The following is an 18174-nucleotide window of genomic DNA, read 5'->3' as shown; positions in this document are numbered from 1 at the left end:
TCTCAAAAACACATTTTTCATTACCCAGCAAAGAGGTGTGGAGGGTAAGGCTATGGTATCATTACTTTGGTGGTTGTGACACCAGTAATGCTTTCTTTCATGTTGTTTTAGTAGGTATGCTCTTTTTCCTGCATTAGAGGTATTGCTTCTTTGCATTGAACCCCAATCCATAAATATGTTTTAGCCTCAAATGGCAATAGTCTGAGGTAACAGGGGCCAGACAAGGGTACAGAGAACTCAGCTTGGACTTGTTGTTGCTAACCTGCTGTGGAAGGCACCTTTTCTATTGCTCCTTTTGTCTTTCCTGAACTGTACAGATTTTTATGTTTTAAAGTGGCCTACACGATGAAGCCCCAATATTGCTTGCAGTGGGACCACTGATTGAGCTTGGGAACATAGACGACTGAGGCTTTTTTGCCCCAGGACCTTCCTGCTCACATAAGGACTTGCATTTAGCAGTGCCCTATCCCCATGAGCGGTTTCTTTCTTCTCAGTGATAGGAAAAGCAGAAATAATCCTACTCTCAGCAGTTTTGGGATTACAGGCAAAAAATGAGTTCCTTGATGTATGACTGTGTAGGGATATTAATCTTTTCCCTGATGCCTGTTGTCTGTCATCTCTGTTTTACCAGCAATATCCTTTTGACCCCGCTACAAGGGTAACTTGTTATTAACATTGTCTTTGCAGCAGACACTCAGTATGCAGATGACAGCTCCAACAATTTTTTTTACAGGGCTTATTCGGTGTGTTATTGAATGTGATACTCAAAATTAGTTTCAGCAGCAAAGGATTTTTTTTAATTATTTTTTATTTTTGTAAAGATGTGCCTCGTGCTTGTTTCCCCATCACTTGCAAAGTGGAGAAATTCAGAGCAGGTTCTGTTCAGCAGAGTATGGGCTCTTTGTTGTGCATTGTTGAGACAGATAGCTCAGCATGAGGCCACCAGGAAGTTTTGATATGATCCCTTTGCTTGGCAGATGGTGTTTGAATCATTTCAAGTGTTTTGTAGTTTTACAGACTGGTCAGAAGTTGCCGAGAGCTAATATGAAATCACTGTATAAGCCATTTTAATTTTTTATTAGTGGATTTCTGTTTCTCCCAGTATGCTATGGGTTAGCACATGGTTTCAAAAGCAGATTTAACACCTGCACAAAGAAACAAAAATATTAGAGTACAAAGAAGAATGGGAGAAAAGTTCATGAGATGACAAAAATAATAAAATGCAATGTATTATATGAGCTATACTTTAGAGTGAAATAACATAACCTTTTGTGCATTTTTTTATTTGTAAAAATGGTTATATGAAAAGCTGCTTTTGATATTCCTGCAGTCCTATGAGGCAGTTTTTCCCTTGAAATTTGGAAAAAGTGGCGGTCATACAACTGACTAAAAAAACAGGCAGTCCCATTTAAAATGTTTCCTGCTGTGATATTTTAAGTAGAAGTGGAACAGTAGCTATGTTTTATTTCTATCTTTCGAGAATAAAGAAAGACTGCAGAGAAAATATTTACTGGTCTCCTCCTTATATAGCTCAGTTAAGATGTGCTGGTGACTTTGAAATGCTTTTCTCCTGCTGTAGTTGAAAGTGAATCAAGCCTATTAATGGGGATATTGGTCTCTCGAAACTCAGTGACATACTGCAACACGTTCTGAGATGTATTATCTGCACAGATCAGAGATACTGTAGTCCATCTCCACTTTAATTGTGATGTGCTCATTTCCATTTTCCTGTCAGACAACAAGGGATATCCTGTAAAGAATAGGGCCATTTTTGTACATCTATTCGTACTTTGGTGACCTTAAATCGAAATCTGCACTCTCCACAATAACAGATTCAAGGGAAAAACATAACAAAGTGTAAGCAGGCTTTGGTCTTTGATAGATGCTGTCTGAAAGAGTGTCTCTTATAGGAGAAGCTGTTAATAGGATGGCCTTTTTTTTTTTCCTACTTTCTTCTATGGAGGTAATGTAAATATGTTCGTATCTTATAGCTAGGACTAATTTCATTGTGTACTACTAGCATTTGCAAATGCCTCGCATTGTGAAAATCCATTTTCAGTTGTGTATGAGATTGTCAAACCTTATCTGCTTGTTCTGAAAGGTGTCTGCCTCAGATTTTAATGAAAAATGTAGCCAACATGGTTCAGCGGCTGCTAAGAGTGAAGTTAGATGTAAATACCATTTTGCTGTGCTTAAAAAAAAAAAGGCTGAAGTTTCTCTGAACAGCTCTTATGCCCTTGTACTTCTGAAGTAGGATTTGAAATCCCTTTGGGGAATAGTCTTTGGTGGTTTTTGTGGTGGTGGTGGTGATGGTTTTTTGCCATCTTCATGATTATCCACCCCAACTGGCCAAGTTAGAGGCCAAAACCCACAGTTTGTACATGCTCTGTAAGGAGTTTTAGAGCTTTGCAGGTTAATATCTGAAGGTTCAGTAAGCTCTGAGCATGCTTCAGCTTGAGCTGTGAAGGGTTTTCTTCATAGCCCTAGCTCTCAGCAGGTAAAGCCAGGACCTACTCGTAGGACGTGATGAGCTAAAGCAGCTCCAACATTTTTGTGTCTGAGGTAGTTCTCAGGGATTGGGTTTGGGGACTCCACGTCACACTGCAGAGATGTGCTTTCAGCCTTGGCACTGGGTAAAGCAGACAAGGGCATTTTGTCTGAGCTTTGACCCAGGACGACTCCTTACCATATGTTGAACAAGACAGAGCTGTAGTGTGGAACAGGGCAGAGGTGTTTTTTTTTTTTACGTATTTTTCAAAGGAGCTAAATTAAAGAATAACAACTAGTGTTTCCCTGGTTTTGGACCTGATTTTTTTTTTTTGACCTTGTTCTGGTAACTTCTCTTTTGAATGGGTAATATGTGCCAGGAATTGATTACAACAACTAAGCAAAAATCTACCTGTCCAGGAAAACCATCAGTCTGCTTACATGAGGATCTTGTTATTTGGTGGCTTTTGGCCTGCTTTTTCACCTACTTGAGCAGCTTCCCTGCACTTCAGTGGAACCTTCTTTACCCTTGTGTTTCCAAGCCCCTTCCAGCCTCCAACCGTGCATTTCACATGTCTCACACAGAGATATTTCCACGTGGGCATGGGACGTGCATGCAGGGAAGCTCCACGGGTTTGCTGAGGGGGACTCCTCTTCAGAACACAAACAGCCCCGGGAATTCTTCGTGTTAGGCTTTTCCTGTGCCTCTCAAGGGCATGCCCAGGCACCAGCATCAAAAGAAAAGAGGCAGAAATGATCAGCATTATCTGATTGTGTTGAGTCAGTTTTACCAAACTGTGCTGTGAAAACAAAACGTTCCTGCCCTCCTAGAGAAGGCAGTATCTCTGTTATTTAATGTGATTTTGAAGCAGATAGTCTGTGTAAAGTTTGCTTTGTTGCTTATTGCCCAAAGATTCTTCTCTTTGCTTTTGCTCCCTTGTGTGGCAGCAGGAAAATCTGTACGCAGGCTGGATTTTTGGTGTTCCATTAATTTTATGGATGCCTTTATTCAGTTTCTTTCTTAATTTTTGTGTTACTTTACCCACTGAAATCAACAATGTGAGAGACTCTCTGGACCTGGGTAGCTCTGGATCAGGTCATTTTATTAAAAAAACAGGTGTAGAGATACTGAAGAAGTTATGTCATTGGGAAATGTGTATTTTGCCTAGCTAGCTGGTGGTGTTTCAATATAACAGGTGCTTCATTAATGGCTAAAATGAATAAAATATTTGTGCAGATGTCCTCTCCTGTGGAGGAGTTAATGTCAAAATGAAATTTCTACTGAAAGGAGCAGGCTTCTGAACAGCCCATGTCCGTTGTAGAGCACTGTGCTTTTTAAGAAGGAGTGGGCTGCCAAGAGCTGTTAGGACGTACAGTAGCTTTCCAACTCTATTTCTAGCAGTGGATGTTTCTAGTAGCTAGAGGGGAGGCAGCACATTCTCTGTGTTGGTTCCTGTTTCGATTAATTACAAGTCCAAACTAAGGAATTTAAGAGACACAGAAATGTCCTTGACTGATATCCAAGTTATTGGCTGCTTTGGCCACAGATCAGGTTTTTCCATGCCAACTGCAGAAAACATGGAAGTCAAGAGTCTTCCCTGATGAAGCTGGCACACCAAGGTTATTTGCAACGCTGTCATAGGTACCTCTGCTTTCTTCTACTTCAGCGGTAATTCAGAGGGTCATATTCCTACCCATGCAAACCGTAACCTGCACAAGTTAAGGCCCGCTAAGCAAGAAGTCCCAGTGTTTCATTCCAGTAAGCGTATAAATATTTATACCACCCCAGGCTTCCTTTCATGCTGAAAAAAAAAGGTAGTGCTTGTCTGCTGTTAAAATATATTACCCGGGAGATAAATGGCCTATCTCCGTAGGAGAAAGATAGATGAGAGCACTGGAAACTTGACCGTAATAGTGGTCAAAAGATCTGCCAAGTCCAGAGGGCCTTCCTGCTTGCTCAAAGCGCCTGCCAGTAAGCAGCGTAGAGGTTGACAGTGTTGTGTTTAGATATCAAGAGGTGAGATGATTAATTAAAAGCTGTAATAAATGTGAAATAAACATTCCTAGCATGTGTGTAGTGTAGGAGCAAATGGTGCTTTTGAAGAGAAAACTGAGGTATGGGAGAGTCTGGGCAAGTGACTTGCTCAAGGCCACGTACAGAGGGAGACAACGATTAACCTCTACAACACCTCTGGTATTCTTCACTCTACTGACGTGCCTCTGCAAACCCACAAATGCCAACATACAAATCCAAAGTAAAGTAAATGCCAAGTAGGCAGCATCAGGAGGCTCTGAGCTGAGGTGCCAGTGTCACCCATCTGAGCCTGAGCTGTGATTCTACCACTGAACTGCAGCAGTGCCCTGGGATGGCCTCTCATCTTCCCACTGGTAAAGGGGGAGAGATGGCAACCCTGAGCTCCTGTGCTCCTTCGAGGCTAGTGCAGGCCACTTAAGGCTGTGTAATGGTCTGGAAAAGTGCTGGCAGGTTTCATTGTTAATTGACAGTATGATGAAAATGTCACTTGAGTCAGCATGCTGACTTTTAGGGACTCAGCTAGGGTGCTGTCTTGCTCTTTGATACACGCTGCTGTCACTTGGGGGCCCCTGGCATCCTCGTCCTCATCTGCCACTGGCTGTAGATGGAGCACACTGAGAGCAGCCTGGTTGTATTCCAGCAAGAATTAATTATTTCACAAACTGTTCAGGATTCCAATAAATGAAGCATGCCTTTATGTCATTTCAGAATAATATCGGTAGTGAAATCAGAACTTGTAAAACTGGGAGAATACATAGCACTTGTCTTTGTGCTTTGCTTTGTTCAGGTTAATTGTTGTTGCTTGCAGTATGATTAAAGGGCCTGGCTGAACACAAAATTATGTCATGCATAAGCAGGGTTTTAATGAAGCAATAATTCTTCCCTTAAAGTGAAATTATTTATAACAGATGATAGCCAAATAAAGAAATTCCCTATCCCTCCCCTTTTATGGAAATAATTATTATAGGTAATGAAAATCCAAACTGAACCTGACTGGCCTTAGTTTTGCACACTTTTTGTCCTTCCTGATAAAAGGGGTTGTTTTTTTACTCTTCCTTGAAATTGATAAAATGGGTAAGGACAAAAAGAAGAGCCTTATGAAAATCTCACCACTGGGGTGCTGTATGTAATTAATTTGCATATAGTTATCCAAGAGGGATTTTTTGGGGAAATAATTCTGCTTGGTGGGATGTTAAAGCAGGAGCACTGTCTCCCAGAACAGACCATTGTAAATGTCCTTTCAGTACAATACAGCTTTCGCTCTCCCCATGCTCACCGTTGACTTGCAGCCAGCTGCTCCTGTATGTAAATGTATATGGATACGCTTAAAACCCATTCCCATATAGATGCTTTGTACGAACACAGCACCATCCTTTCACATGCGTGCCCCATACATGCTGCAGTTTGCCATGTCAGTGAGCACAGGGAGATGAGTATCGGGGCTGTCTTAGAGGATGCCAGAGGAAAGACAGAGAGAAATGGAGAGATGTATCTGTTTGTATAAACCCCCTTGTTACTGAATGTCTTTAATGCTCTGATTCTTGTTCTCGCGCACCTCTTTCGCCGCCTCTTTCATTGCAGCTTTTCATATATGTAGGCAACAACAACAACAACAAAAAAACCACGGCTGGTGAAATGGAAGATTACAATTATGCATCAGTATTCCTGTACCGTGTCTTCTCAGTACTGTCCCCTGGGAGCATTACAATGAATATCTGACATTAATTGGCTCAGTACCTGTATGTCTGACCTTGCAGAAATTTAATAGATCAATTCTACATGTTGTTTACTGATAAAGAAAACTTCTTCAGGGCAGGGACTGCATCTTTGGACATGCCTGCACCCGCTGACAACCAGAGGTGGCAGTCAGACTAAACCGGGTCTCAGAAATAAAATGATCGAAAGGGGGGGGCAGTAAAGGGGTTTCTCTCCCTTGTGCTGCCAAGATGTGTTCCTCAGCAAATTTTAGGCTACGCGCAGTCTTCGTCGCTGCTGGGTACTGTGCACTTGACACACACGTGCAGCAGCAGCCTCCTGCTCGGCAGGGCCAGCCGCTTTGGGTGCTGGGGGCAGAAGGGGCCGGGCCCTCAGCCGAGCCTCAGCGGGACCTGCTGCCGGGCGGCTGGTCCCCGAGTTAAAAAGTTGCCCTAAAAGAAGGAGGGAGGGTTGCCCACGAAGCGTTTGGAGAGGGGCTTTTGTTGCGTGCCTACCCCACCGCTTTTATTGCCTTTGTTTCAGGGCGGGAGGGAAGCTGTGCACAACGCACACAGCCGGCACCGGAGCGCCGGGCAGCCCTCGGGCTCCTGTCCCCTGCTGCATTGGGCCGCTGGAAAATTAAATTTACCCCACCTCGGGGGCACAGAAGCCCCACATCCCCCTGGGAACCAGCGCAGGGCGCTGCCCCAAAGGGACCCCCCCCCCCGTTAACCCCATCCAGCCACAGGGGCCGAGCCCCTCGGGCGGGCGCTGACCGCGACCTTTCCCTTTTTTTTCTCTCTCTCCCCCCCCTTTTTTTCTCTCTGTGTCACGGCAGGCGGAGGATGGAGGCGGCGGCGAGCGGGCTCGGGAGGAGGCCGGCGCGGCGCTGGTGCTGCGGAAGGTGTGGTCACGCAGCCCGGCCCCCGAGCGGCGCGGGAGGTAAGGACGGGGCTGAGCCGGGCTCCGGGAGCGCTGTGCCGGGCCGGGCCGGGCCGGGCCGGGCTGAGCCGGGCTCCGCTCCGCTCCCAGGCGGCGGCGGCCCCCGGCCCGGGGCGCTGCGGGGCCGTGCGGGGCCGTGCGGGGCCATGGGCAGCGGCAGGGCGCGGGTGCCCGAGGCGCTGGCGGGGGAGCGGCCGCTGCCCACCTTCGACGTGCCCTACTTCAAGTACATCGACGAGGAGGACGAGGAGGACGAGTGGAGCAGCCGCTCGCAGTCCTCCACCGAGGATGACTCCGGGGACTCTCTGCTTTCCGACAGGTACGTGGTGGTGGCGGGGACGCCGGAGAAGATTTTGGAGCATCTCCTGAGCGACCTGCACCTGGAAGCGGCGCAGGACAAAGACACCGGTAAGGAGCGAGCCCCGACGGGACCCCCGGCCCTGGGGAGCGCTCCCGGGACGGGAACGGGGGGGAACGGACGGGGGGCGGCCTGGGGTACCCGCGGCTGGAAGCCGGCTGCAGCCTTTTGGGCACCCGCCGTGCAAACCGGGGGAGCAAAGAGAGGGCAACGAGAGCCTGCGGTCACCGGGAGGCGCAGCTCAGCAGCAGGCGGCTTGTGCATAGCTTGCTGTTCGCGGCTGCAAGCGCACAAGATGTGTCCTGAGCCCTAAAGCGTCCCCCGGACCACTCGGTGAGCGCTGCAGCCTCGCTGTGCTCCCCCCGAGTGCTTCGGCACGTTTTCCGTTTCATAAAGGCGGCTTCTAAATTTTCTCATAAGCCAGGATAACGGCGTGTGCAGCCTGATGCTCTCTACTCGGGTGTCTTCAGCCGGAGCCTGTAATTTGTTCCAGCCTGGAGCAATTATTATATTGATCGGGCTACTTGACATGCAGTTTAATTTTCAGCTGGATCTCTTGGCTATACGCACAGCTTGCTGTCACCAGTGCTGCTGTGGCAGCTTGTCAGAAGTGCCTGCAACATGCAATTCCTAGCTAGTTTGAATGGAAGTGGCCGGGCTGCTGAGACTTGCAGAGGTCCCAAAATCACCGGGCTGGTGAGATTTGGAGAGATCCCAAATTCTGAAGAGCCAAGGAAGAACTGGCTGGAAATAGAGCCCGGCGTTTGGCCGTTCCCAACAGGGTTAAAATGCATACTCCTGATGCCTGTATATCTCTCCCTCTACAAATGAGATTACCGAGAATAAACACAATTTAATCCTTTTAAGTGACTGAAAATATAAATAACATCTGTGATTCCCAGAGGAACGTCAGGACTGGGTCCTCAGAACAAGCCATTAGTTTAATGTGGGACAATAGGCATATTCCTGGCAAAGATGAATGGATGCCCCGAAGAAATATATGGAGTGTCTGGTGGCGATAATAATATGATATTCCTAGTGCTGCTTTTGTCTGCCTAGACATTAATATTTAGTGCAGAGAGAGGCTCTGATTGTTTCGCTTCCAGAGATGCGGTCAGTCCAGCTCTGTGATTTACTTGAGCCAGCCCTTTGCAGTGCAGTGAGGGTCCTTCGTTGACCCCTTAAGGTCAAATGTTGGATGCAGAATAAGTTCCCCCATGAATGTTTATCACCTGCACATTGACGAACGTCAGCGACCCGCCCTTACGGACTGCTCCAGCTTCTTTTGTAAGCTCATAATCTTGCCGGAAAACAATGAGATTTTTACTAGTGTTCTACATTATATTTCAGGGGTTTAAAATACAAAGCGCTCCTTACAAAAAGCATTAGGTGCTGAACATATCCTCACGTTTACTACCTTTTTTTTTCCCCTCTTTGCTCTCTCTCCCTCCCATCACCGGGAGGCAGTTCATAAACCCGTTCTTATTATTAGGGAGAGGGGCTGGTAAAGTGCCCTCCAAACAAATGCTAAAGCCACTACTTGACTGGTTGTTAGCAGATGGCAGTGTATTTAGAGGCTGATTGGCTTCTCCTCACCTCTTCTTGCCTTATCACATCTCCTTTGAGAAAGAAGCAATTAGTTCTGCTGTGTCCAGGATTAGCTGGATCCGAGGGATGCAACAAAGTAGTTGTGGTTTCATTTTTTTTTTGCCACCACAACGAAGTGTGGTAAACCTTGCCCGGTGGCCCTCCACTTTCTTGTGTAGTTCCTTTTTTTTTTTTTTGTCTGACTTTATTCATCTGGTAATATAGAACGTCTTCAAAATAAAACCCTTCAGGAGTTATGTTTCCCAGCATTTGTGAGGTGGGTGCCTCTGTGATGGTTTTGATCAGTCTGTTCTGCAGACTGGGTAGCAACTGATGTAAAGGGGTATGGGATATTGGCTGTATAGTGAGCACATGCACATCTTTGCATGTGCACCTGAAGGCATCCTTCTGCTGTTTATCTGCTTGGATTTGCTGTCCTTTGTAGGTAATTTTTGTAGTTCCAGGCAGGCCCATCTCAGAGGATGGTTGAGTTGCAGGGTCCTGTAAGTTTGTGTCTTCACAGGCATGGCTTTGTGGAACATAAAAGGACGATGTTGTTGTACCCAGCTGCTGCTCCCGCTGTCGGTTTTCCAGTTGCAGGATGACTTCCTTGGCCTCCTGTTTTCCCTGCAGCCCCCAGCCGGGTTTGCTTATTTGTGCTGTATGGAATATGGGAAAGAGCAGTGGTCACATATGCTCGTGCATATGGGGCTGTTGTTCTGTTTGACCCTTTGCACTGATTCCCAGGGAGGGGTGTTCTGCGTGTTTTCGTTCCCACCTTTTGTACAGCAAATGATAAGAGCAGCTCTCAGTGGTCATAACAGCAAATATCCGCTGTCCCCTGGGGCTAACGTGGTCACAGAGCACAGCTTTTTGTAAACACTGACATGGCTGAATGATGCTCCACGTATTGCTTCCAGCCACCCTCCATTTCCTAGGCCAAGTCAGCAGGTAGCTGTTTGTTTTTTGCTGGGAGATTAAAGGGGAGCTTTGGGGCTGGTCTGGAGCAAATTTAACTGTGGGCCAGCCCAGGCCTCAAGGCTCCCTTCAGCTGCCACTAAACCTGTAGTAAGATACGTTACGCATTCCTCTTTCACAAGAGCTGCCAAAATAAAGAGTTGGGGGCACCTTCTCTCACCCAGCCTGAAGAGATTGAACACTGTTAACAGCAACTGAGGATGCTAAAGGGACATTGCAGTGTGCACACCCAGACTAGCCTGTAGCTCGGATGACTTCTGGGGGCAAGGATGTCTTGAAAGCCTGAGGTTTGCAAAACTCCTCAAACTTTTGTACCTAATAACTGGTTAATGACAGGGGTTTTTGGAGATGTCTATATTAGGCTTATATGTGAGTTTCTCTAGCATCATCTTAAACTGGGACTTGTAGTTTAAGATGATGCCACAACAAACCTACAGTCCTCCATCTCAAAGGGAGAAGGTTTTCAGCTCGTTGAGTTGCTATAACCTGTGACGTACCCCCAAAGAAAGCTGTTCTTTTTGTTACCTACTGTGAGACGGCTGAAAATTTTTCTGTTTTTGTAACTAACAACTTTTTTGAATCATTTCTGATTGTTGGAGTCACTGGGGGTGTCTGCTGAGTGCATAGTTTAGAGGGCAGTTGGAAGTTTTAAGAGTTGAACAGTGAGGCCCTTCGTATATGTCAATATTCAGGCAGAAAATGCTAGGCATACCTCCTGGCTAATCCTCATCAGGGATGAGGATTTGAACGAGTAATCTCTGAGAGGCCAAATCTTAGTGTCTCAAGATCTCTAATCCCTTCCTGATAACTACAACACTTTAAAAATTGTTGTCTTTTCCTGCAAAAGCTTTATTTCCTGGACATGAGCAGCATTTCCTTCCCTGGATATTATCTCATCTAGTCTTTGATTATCCTCTGGCTGGTCGCTATTTAAACATACCATCCTGCCTCAGAGTGATTGCATTCAATGTTTGATGGCCTCTGGAATGACCCAGTGCCCGTACTTCCCCAGGCCTGCCTGCATCCCACGGGCCATTTCCCTCCATCCACTGGACCATCTCTCTCAAGCAGCTTAAGCTGAACATTGCTGAAACAGAACATCATCTGCCCTCACCATGTCAAATGACACTACCTTCCTTTTAACTGCCTACCGTGGGATTCATTTTTGGGGAGTGAGTAGGGAGAAAAGACTGATTAGTGAAGGTCTTTGAGGGCAAGAAGCAGTGGGAGATCTGTAGAAAGGATGTAAAAGAGGAATGGTGTGACTGGAGCAACGTGATGGTGTCCATCTTAACTGATGGATCTTTTTAATGGACTCAGTGAAAGGGATTGTGGTGAGAGGAGAGGCATGATACTGTTGTCAGATAGGCTATTGCAGAAATTAGGATGGCAGGTGATGAAAACCTGGAGAAGGGTTAATGGGACAGAAAAAGAGGATGAATCCTCATGACCTAGCTCAAATAGGTGTGGAAAAGTGTAATCTGAATGTCTTCAGAATAGGAGAGGAAAAGAGCAATGACCTTTGTACCATGCTATGCCATTTTATTTGGGGCTGTAGATGGTCCTGGGATTAGTGGGAACTCTCCCTTCACACAGAAGCAGTTGTAGATTTCAGATCATAACCTAGCATGCAGGAGATGCTCTCAGACCATGCCTATTTGTACTGGAAGTGTTACCTTATTTAGGTTACCTTTGTTTAATCCATTGCTTCTACACTTGGACCAAATACAGATCTTTGACGTTGGGTAAGGCACCCTCTGAGGAACTGTATGTGACTTTTTAGGAGAATGGTACTGTCTTATACAAGCAGATGTAGTCAGAGAGCTGCTAAATGGTCCTGCCAAAAAGGGTTACAGCGCTGCCTCTCTCGGGTATTGTCATTTATTTAATAATCCTAGAAAAAATCTGATTGCTTGTTGTTTCTTTGTTGTAAAGAATGCTTTTGCTCACTGTGCCTTGTTCTTGATGAGTAAAAGGTGTCGTAAAGCGTACTCCTGTGACTGCCACAAAATCAACATGAGTATATCTCATGCATGGGGGCTAATGTCAAGGAGAGTAAATATTTGCCTAACGGTCTGTGATCCGATTTTCCAGCTTTTAGGATGGAGAGAATAATAGTCTGCTGGCCATACCTCTCACTAGTCATTTGTACTGAAATGCTGTCTGTCATCATTCTGACTGATTTTGTAAACTTTTCCCCAAAGTATTGGGAAAAGTGGGTGAACTGAGGTGACTAAATGCATATTACTGCCATGCCCATATTGAGGAACGGGAGTTTAGCAGAGTTAACGTACAAGGAGCAACATCAGTGTGACAAGAGCAGAAAGCTGAAGCAATCATTTATCTCGGTGTTCAGTGAAAGGGAACTCGGGGAGGTTCCCGGGCAGGACCATTTCTTCATGCACAATGAGTCTAAGCTGTCTCAAATTGAAGTGTCAGTAGAAGTAGGTTTAGAATAAATCAATAAAATGAATAGTTACAAATCACTGGGATCGGATGTTACTCCCCAAAGACTTCTAAAGGAACTCAGATATGAAATTGCTGAACTCCTAACAGTGCTGTGTAATCTATCATATAAATCAGCTTCAGTGGCAGAGGAAGGTGGGAAATGTGATGCCAATTAAAAGAAATGGTCCTATTTGCGGAGCATCTAAGCAATAAGGTTGTCATTTTACCAATCCATTATTCCAGCATAAACTGATGCTACAGCTGAAAGCAGCGGCTCAGCCTTCCGCAGCCACTCGTTCCTGCTGCCGCACTGATCCTTCTGCCGGTCCAGCCTGCTGTGGATCCTGGCTGACACCAACCCAGGAAATACTAAATTACTGGTTTTAAGACTGATCATTTTCCTGATCCACTGAATCTGTCAGAGGTACAAGTTTTGTCCCTGCCACAAGGGAGAGAGCTGCACAGAGTGGGAAAGAGGTGAGGGCAGCAGGAGGGAAGGACCTGTCCCTCTAGCAGCCATACTTACTTATAGGAGTTGAAATTATATGCCGAACTGCAGCCTCAGATTATGGCTTTCCGCTGGGAAATTGGGTAGCATTCCCATAAAAGCAGAAGGAAGAAATGCATGCAGGTTTATGGTGCTGAGGGAAAGGAAAGAGTAACTTGTCAGTGATCAAAATGGAGAGAAGTTGCTGCTGGAGACTGGGGTGCTGCTGAGTGTGAGATGAAAACTGAGGTAACAGAATGCCCTAATAATGTTAACTGGTTGAGGATCTCATGATAAATGAAGCCATGGTTTCATCTTTGGTGGACATGCAAGGTTATGTACTTGTATGCCCTATTACCCCTGCCTCTGACTGCCTGTTTGAGCAGTCACATCCTACCGTAGTACTGACAAGCTTTGCTGGGGTGTTTCTGCAAGGTAGGTTAGATCAGGAAGCAGATCCAACTCAAAAATATCCTCATGAAAGTAATAAGAATTGGGCAATGTGGCACTGGGAATACGAGTTTGGGAGTGGGCCCACTCAAACGAGCCCTGTGGCTGAAGAAAGATAAAAGGAGTAAAAGTCTGCACAACTGGGTGATGAAATTGCAGATGAGATTCAAGTTTGATAAATGCAAGGTAATGAATTCTCTAACATGGAGAAAAGGAAATCCTTATTATCCATATTCAGCGGAGGTGCTGAAATAGCAAGTACCATGCAGAAAATAGGTCTTTGGAGACAGTGTAGATAGTTCTTGGAAAATTTTGTTCAGCATTGATGAAAAAGGAAAATGATATTTGGGGCAATTAGGAAAGAAGACCAGCAAGAATCATAGTTACAGTATTGTATAACTCTATGATATGTATAATATGGTTCCTTCTTCTCCCATGGCTCAGAAAGGTTGTAAATGAACTAGAAAAAGCATGAAAGGGCAGCAAGGGTGAGTAGAAGTATAGATTAAATGTATCAGAGACTAAATAGTCTAGGCCTGTTCAGAATAAGAAAGCAGTATCTGTAAAGGAGGGGGTATGGTGCAGTCTATAAGACCATGGTTTGTGTGGGGAAGGTGAATATGGAAAGGTTATTCGTTGCTTCTTATAATTAGGAAGTGTTTTGTAATACAGTGAAATTTTTGGTTTTATAACTAGTAAGGAGCTTGTTGGTGGTGGTTGGTTTTTTGTTTTGTTTGTTCTTTAATATGCTGCACAACTAAACTGTGAAACTCATTGTTGCGAGTATTTTGTGGAAACAAAGGTTTGGAAGGGTTTGAAAACAAATAAGGCATAGTCATAGCAAAAAATCCCAAACTGCAATGATGTGAATATAACTTCTATTTGGGAAGTCTACACTGCCAGTTGCTGGAAGTTTGGAGGGTACAATGGAGAGAGAAAGACAACTTGGTATTTGTCATTTTTCTGTATGTTTTTTTGTTGTATTTTTCTTCCTCTGGACATCCTCTGTTGGCCCCTGTCCAAGACCTGTTTCTGTTTTTTGGGGATCCTTGATCTGACCAGGTGCTTTGCATGCAGCACATTGCAGTTTGCAATCAGTGGATCAGAATTTAAGGTTATGTATACATTATAAGGCACTGGTTCCTGCAGCTGGATCAGCTGGGCAAGGTACCAGCTCAACTGGCAGCAGAGGGTGAGCAGTTTTCTGCTGAGTGTGCTGAATGGCCCATTGGTGCCTGGAGCTGGGACCAGGGAGGCAGTTGCCCTGGGTTGGGACCAAGGCACTGGCTTCTGCTCAAATGGGGAGACGTGACATCCTCCATTGGTCCACCTGGTCACCGTCATGTAGCCCATTCTCCTCTGATATTCTTGGTTTGACCTTGGGCCAAGTAGATGTATCGTCATAGGAAACTATCTATTTCCCTTTTCTGGGGTTATTTTCTGTCACATTAGTGAGCTGAATCAGCCTGCAGAAGGAGTGTCGTGTCTGGGATTCACTACAGACAGTGTGTCACACGCTGTGGTGCCTAGGCTAATAGGAAATGCCAGCAAGGGGAATGTGTCAAAGACCGTCTCCTGGCAGGATTTCATGCAGTTATTTCTGGGAAGTGAGGATGCAGAGCCTGAAAAAGGTTGTTGCTTTTTTTGTTTGTGCTCAGGCACTAGTTTAGGGAATTCTCTTGGAAAGGCGGATAATGCTAAATGCTGCTCCTGGACTATTGCACCGTTGTATCCAGTGAGGTCTAAAATCCTCCGCCCTCTGCTCACACTGGGCAATGTCCTGCTCATGGTGCTGTGGACAGACACTTCTGCCTGCTCCCTTGTTTCCATGAACCCAGCCTTCCTGCTGCACGGTTTCCTGAAGTCAGCCTGGGAATGATGCACATCCTGTTGTCTCAGCAGTCAGGGCTCTCTCTGTAGAAGCTGGTGGTATTTTACAGTTCATCACCTCAAACAATTTTCATAGGGTAAGCCTACCTAGCAGAGCAGACCCTTTCAAGGAAGGAAGGGAACTGAGGGTAGCTATCAAGCAAACACATGGTTTCAGTGTGCCCAGGAGCACCTAGGCACCTTTTGGCACCTCTTGCGCCTAAACAAACTTTTAGTACCCTGTGCACGAATAGCTCTGGTGGGAGACGGTAAGGCTGCAGCTGTTTCATGTATTTTGTGTTTGAGGTAAATTAGATCATAATATCCTTAGTTTCTCAGACTTTCCCCTCTAATTCTCTGGTTCATTATAGCTAGTTGTCACCTTTTGCTATGTGAGAAAGTGATAAGGAAATACCATGAAAGCCTAGTGTGAAATAATTTATTATGAAGATGTACATTATAAATACTGTAAGGGGGCTTGATAATCTTTGCGATATAAGTAGAAAGGAATTGACAAGCACAGGTCTAGCAGGAGAACTTTTTAAGGGTGAATAATTTTCTTCCGACAGTGAAAGATGCTCTTTTCCTTTTTAAGTTGTAAAAGGCAGAATATGTTAACTCGTTGTACTGCGGAGTGGACTTGGATGATGTAGACATTTTGATGAGTTACCTGTGAGACAGGTTGCCTTGACACTGGGAATTTGGTAAGATTTCTGGAAAACCAAGTGTGGCCCTAAAGAGTTTTAATAAGATCATTTTTGCCTTAATGTCATTGGAAGTCTAGGTAATAGAAATGAATTACCAAACCAATATTTCAATTTCAATGAATTACCAAACCAATGAGTAAATGTTTCATATGTATGGAAGGACATGTGGTCATATGTATCTTCAAATTAATATATGCATTACGTAGCTGAGATTGTAGAGAAACGTTTGTATATTTGAGAAATATTCTTTTGGAACTTTTTTTCAGAATAGTACTTTTGATCATTGTTGATTGTCTTGTGTTGTTAAGCCAAAAAGTGAGTATGAAAGGGATAGAAAAATTCTTGCACGATTTTATTTTATAAAAGTGCTTGTATTTTAGTGATGAAAGAGTAGTAGAGGTTGCCTCTTAATGTACTCCTTAGCTTGAGTCTTTCTCAAATAATTCAAGAGTGGCTGGTCAGAGTCAAACCTAGCAGAAATAAATAGTGTTCTCAGATCTGATGGTTAAGACTGAGGGCCATATGGGCAAAAATGAAAACTGAATTGCTGCACAGTGTTGGTACCAAAGAGATCTCTCTTGACAGGGCAGATGTCTTAGAACGCCAGCCAGTTGGGCTGATTCCGTTTGGCTTAAATGCTGTACAGAAGGTCTGCTCAGTTTGACACCTGCAAATTTGGAGGCAAAACATGCCAGATTTCTCCTGTTGCAACCCATGTCATGCCCTGCAGATGCAGACCAGAGTTCAGCCCCGTTAAGTACACAACACAGTGCAACATCATCTGCCGTGGCCATCCTCCATTATCTGTCAGCTGGAGGGAAGCATGAGCCTTGTCCCCTGGGAGGCTGGGCAGAAGGAGCAGAGGAGACAGGACCATGTCCTAGGGATCCATAAGGATGTCTAAACGAAGAAGGTCAACGCTGATGTGGACTTGATGCAAAGATGCAGCCAAATGGTGAGATGAGTCTAAACTGTGCTCTTACTAGTTTCCTGTCTACTTGGGCTCAGTTCCCCTGCAGCAATGGATTTAAACCACCAATGAGAAATATATGAAAGGAGGAGAGGACAATTCCTACAGTGAAGCTGACATGACTTTCTAGGTCCTCTCAGCCCCTACATACAACCCTGTCTTCAGGTTTTCCCAGAACGTGGCTCATGAAGTTGACTAGTTCTAAAACATACCCAGTTATCTCGAAGCTACTGTTTCCACTAGAGAAGAAGCGAGACATGATTAATAAGAGAATGTCTCTTATTGCAGCCACCGATTTGTCGGGGGTGGTGGAAGAGTGAAGTGTTTCTTTAAGTCTGAAATAAAATAAGTATTACTGACCCTTTAAGGAGCAGCAGCAGATTGTGTGCGGGTTGGCAGGTTGTTTAACAGTGAGAGTAGGAACTGGAAAGGCAAAACCAAAATATCAGCATTGCTGCTTCTTGTGTTGTATCTGCACATCCTGTTCCTTCAACAGGAGCCACCGACCGTGCAGTTCTTTGGGAACCCCAGCCACGGTGCCCTTCACCACAGGTCCAGCATCTTCCTTCAGTATTTACTCATCCTTGCCGCTTAGTGTTGTCCTCCTTTCCTTCCTTCCTCAGGCTTTTCATTCTCAAACCCTGATCTGCAGCCTCTCACTGCTGCAGACTGCTGAAAGCTGGATGATATTTTCAGTGCTCTCTTTGTGCATTCCTCTCCCACATCACAGCGATTCACTGCCTGCCGACATAAGTAGGGGTGTTTGTACATTAATGACTCCTGTCGTGCTATTAGCACTTTGTGTGATGGCTGCTAAGTTGAAAGCTTGTCTGCAGAACAGAGCAAAGCCCTCCTTCCTGAGATCTGCCTCTGTGTAAAGTTGTAGATCTTGGATACGGTTCTCTGAAAGATATTTTGGGGAAGATGACTGCATAGGTGGGGGAGTTTTCTTGTAGGAATGCTGAAAACATAAAATCTTGAAATGCTTGCTGCATCTTTGAGTCCAAGAATACAGTTCATGCACTGTCTTCAGGCTTTGAATTCCAGTGTTTCCAGTGCTCAATGTCACTACAACACAATGATGTTTTTGTGAGATTAACATTTTCTGAGGAATATAAAGAGCGTGTTCATTCCCCGCCCACAGGGTGGAAGGATGGATTC

General features: G+C 45.1%; 1 protein-coding gene across 6 annotated transcripts in view; it reads left to right on the top strand.

Annotated features, from left to right (window-relative positions):
- Positions 1–18174, top strand: part of RAPGEF5 (Rap guanine nucleotide exchange factor 5) — a 92084-nt gene that overhangs the window by 20063 nt on the left and 53847 nt on the right. For all 6 annotated transcript variants that reach the window (XR_007707896.1, XM_035562509.2, XM_050709129.1 and 3 more), the window contains exons 2-3: positions 7056–7159; positions 7479–7567. Coding sequence is in view for 4 of the 6 variants with exons in the window: in XM_035562509.2 (XP_035418402.1) it covers positions 7056–7159; positions 7479–7567 (193 nt within the window). In the remaining 2 variants the exon portion in view is untranslated. The remainder of the gene's footprint in view (positions 1–7055; positions 7160–7478; positions 7568–18174) is intronic.

The sequence above is a fragment of the Cygnus atratus genome, chromosome 2 (genome assembly GCF_013377495.2).
Source record: "Cygnus atratus isolate AKBS03 ecotype Queensland, Australia chromosome 2, CAtr_DNAZoo_HiC_assembly, whole genome shotgun sequence".
NCBI lineage: Eukaryota > Metazoa > Chordata > Aves > Anseriformes > Anatidae > Cygnus > Cygnus atratus.
Note: the sequence above shows the minus strand (reverse complement) of the source record. Positions and strands in the feature narration are given on the sequence as shown.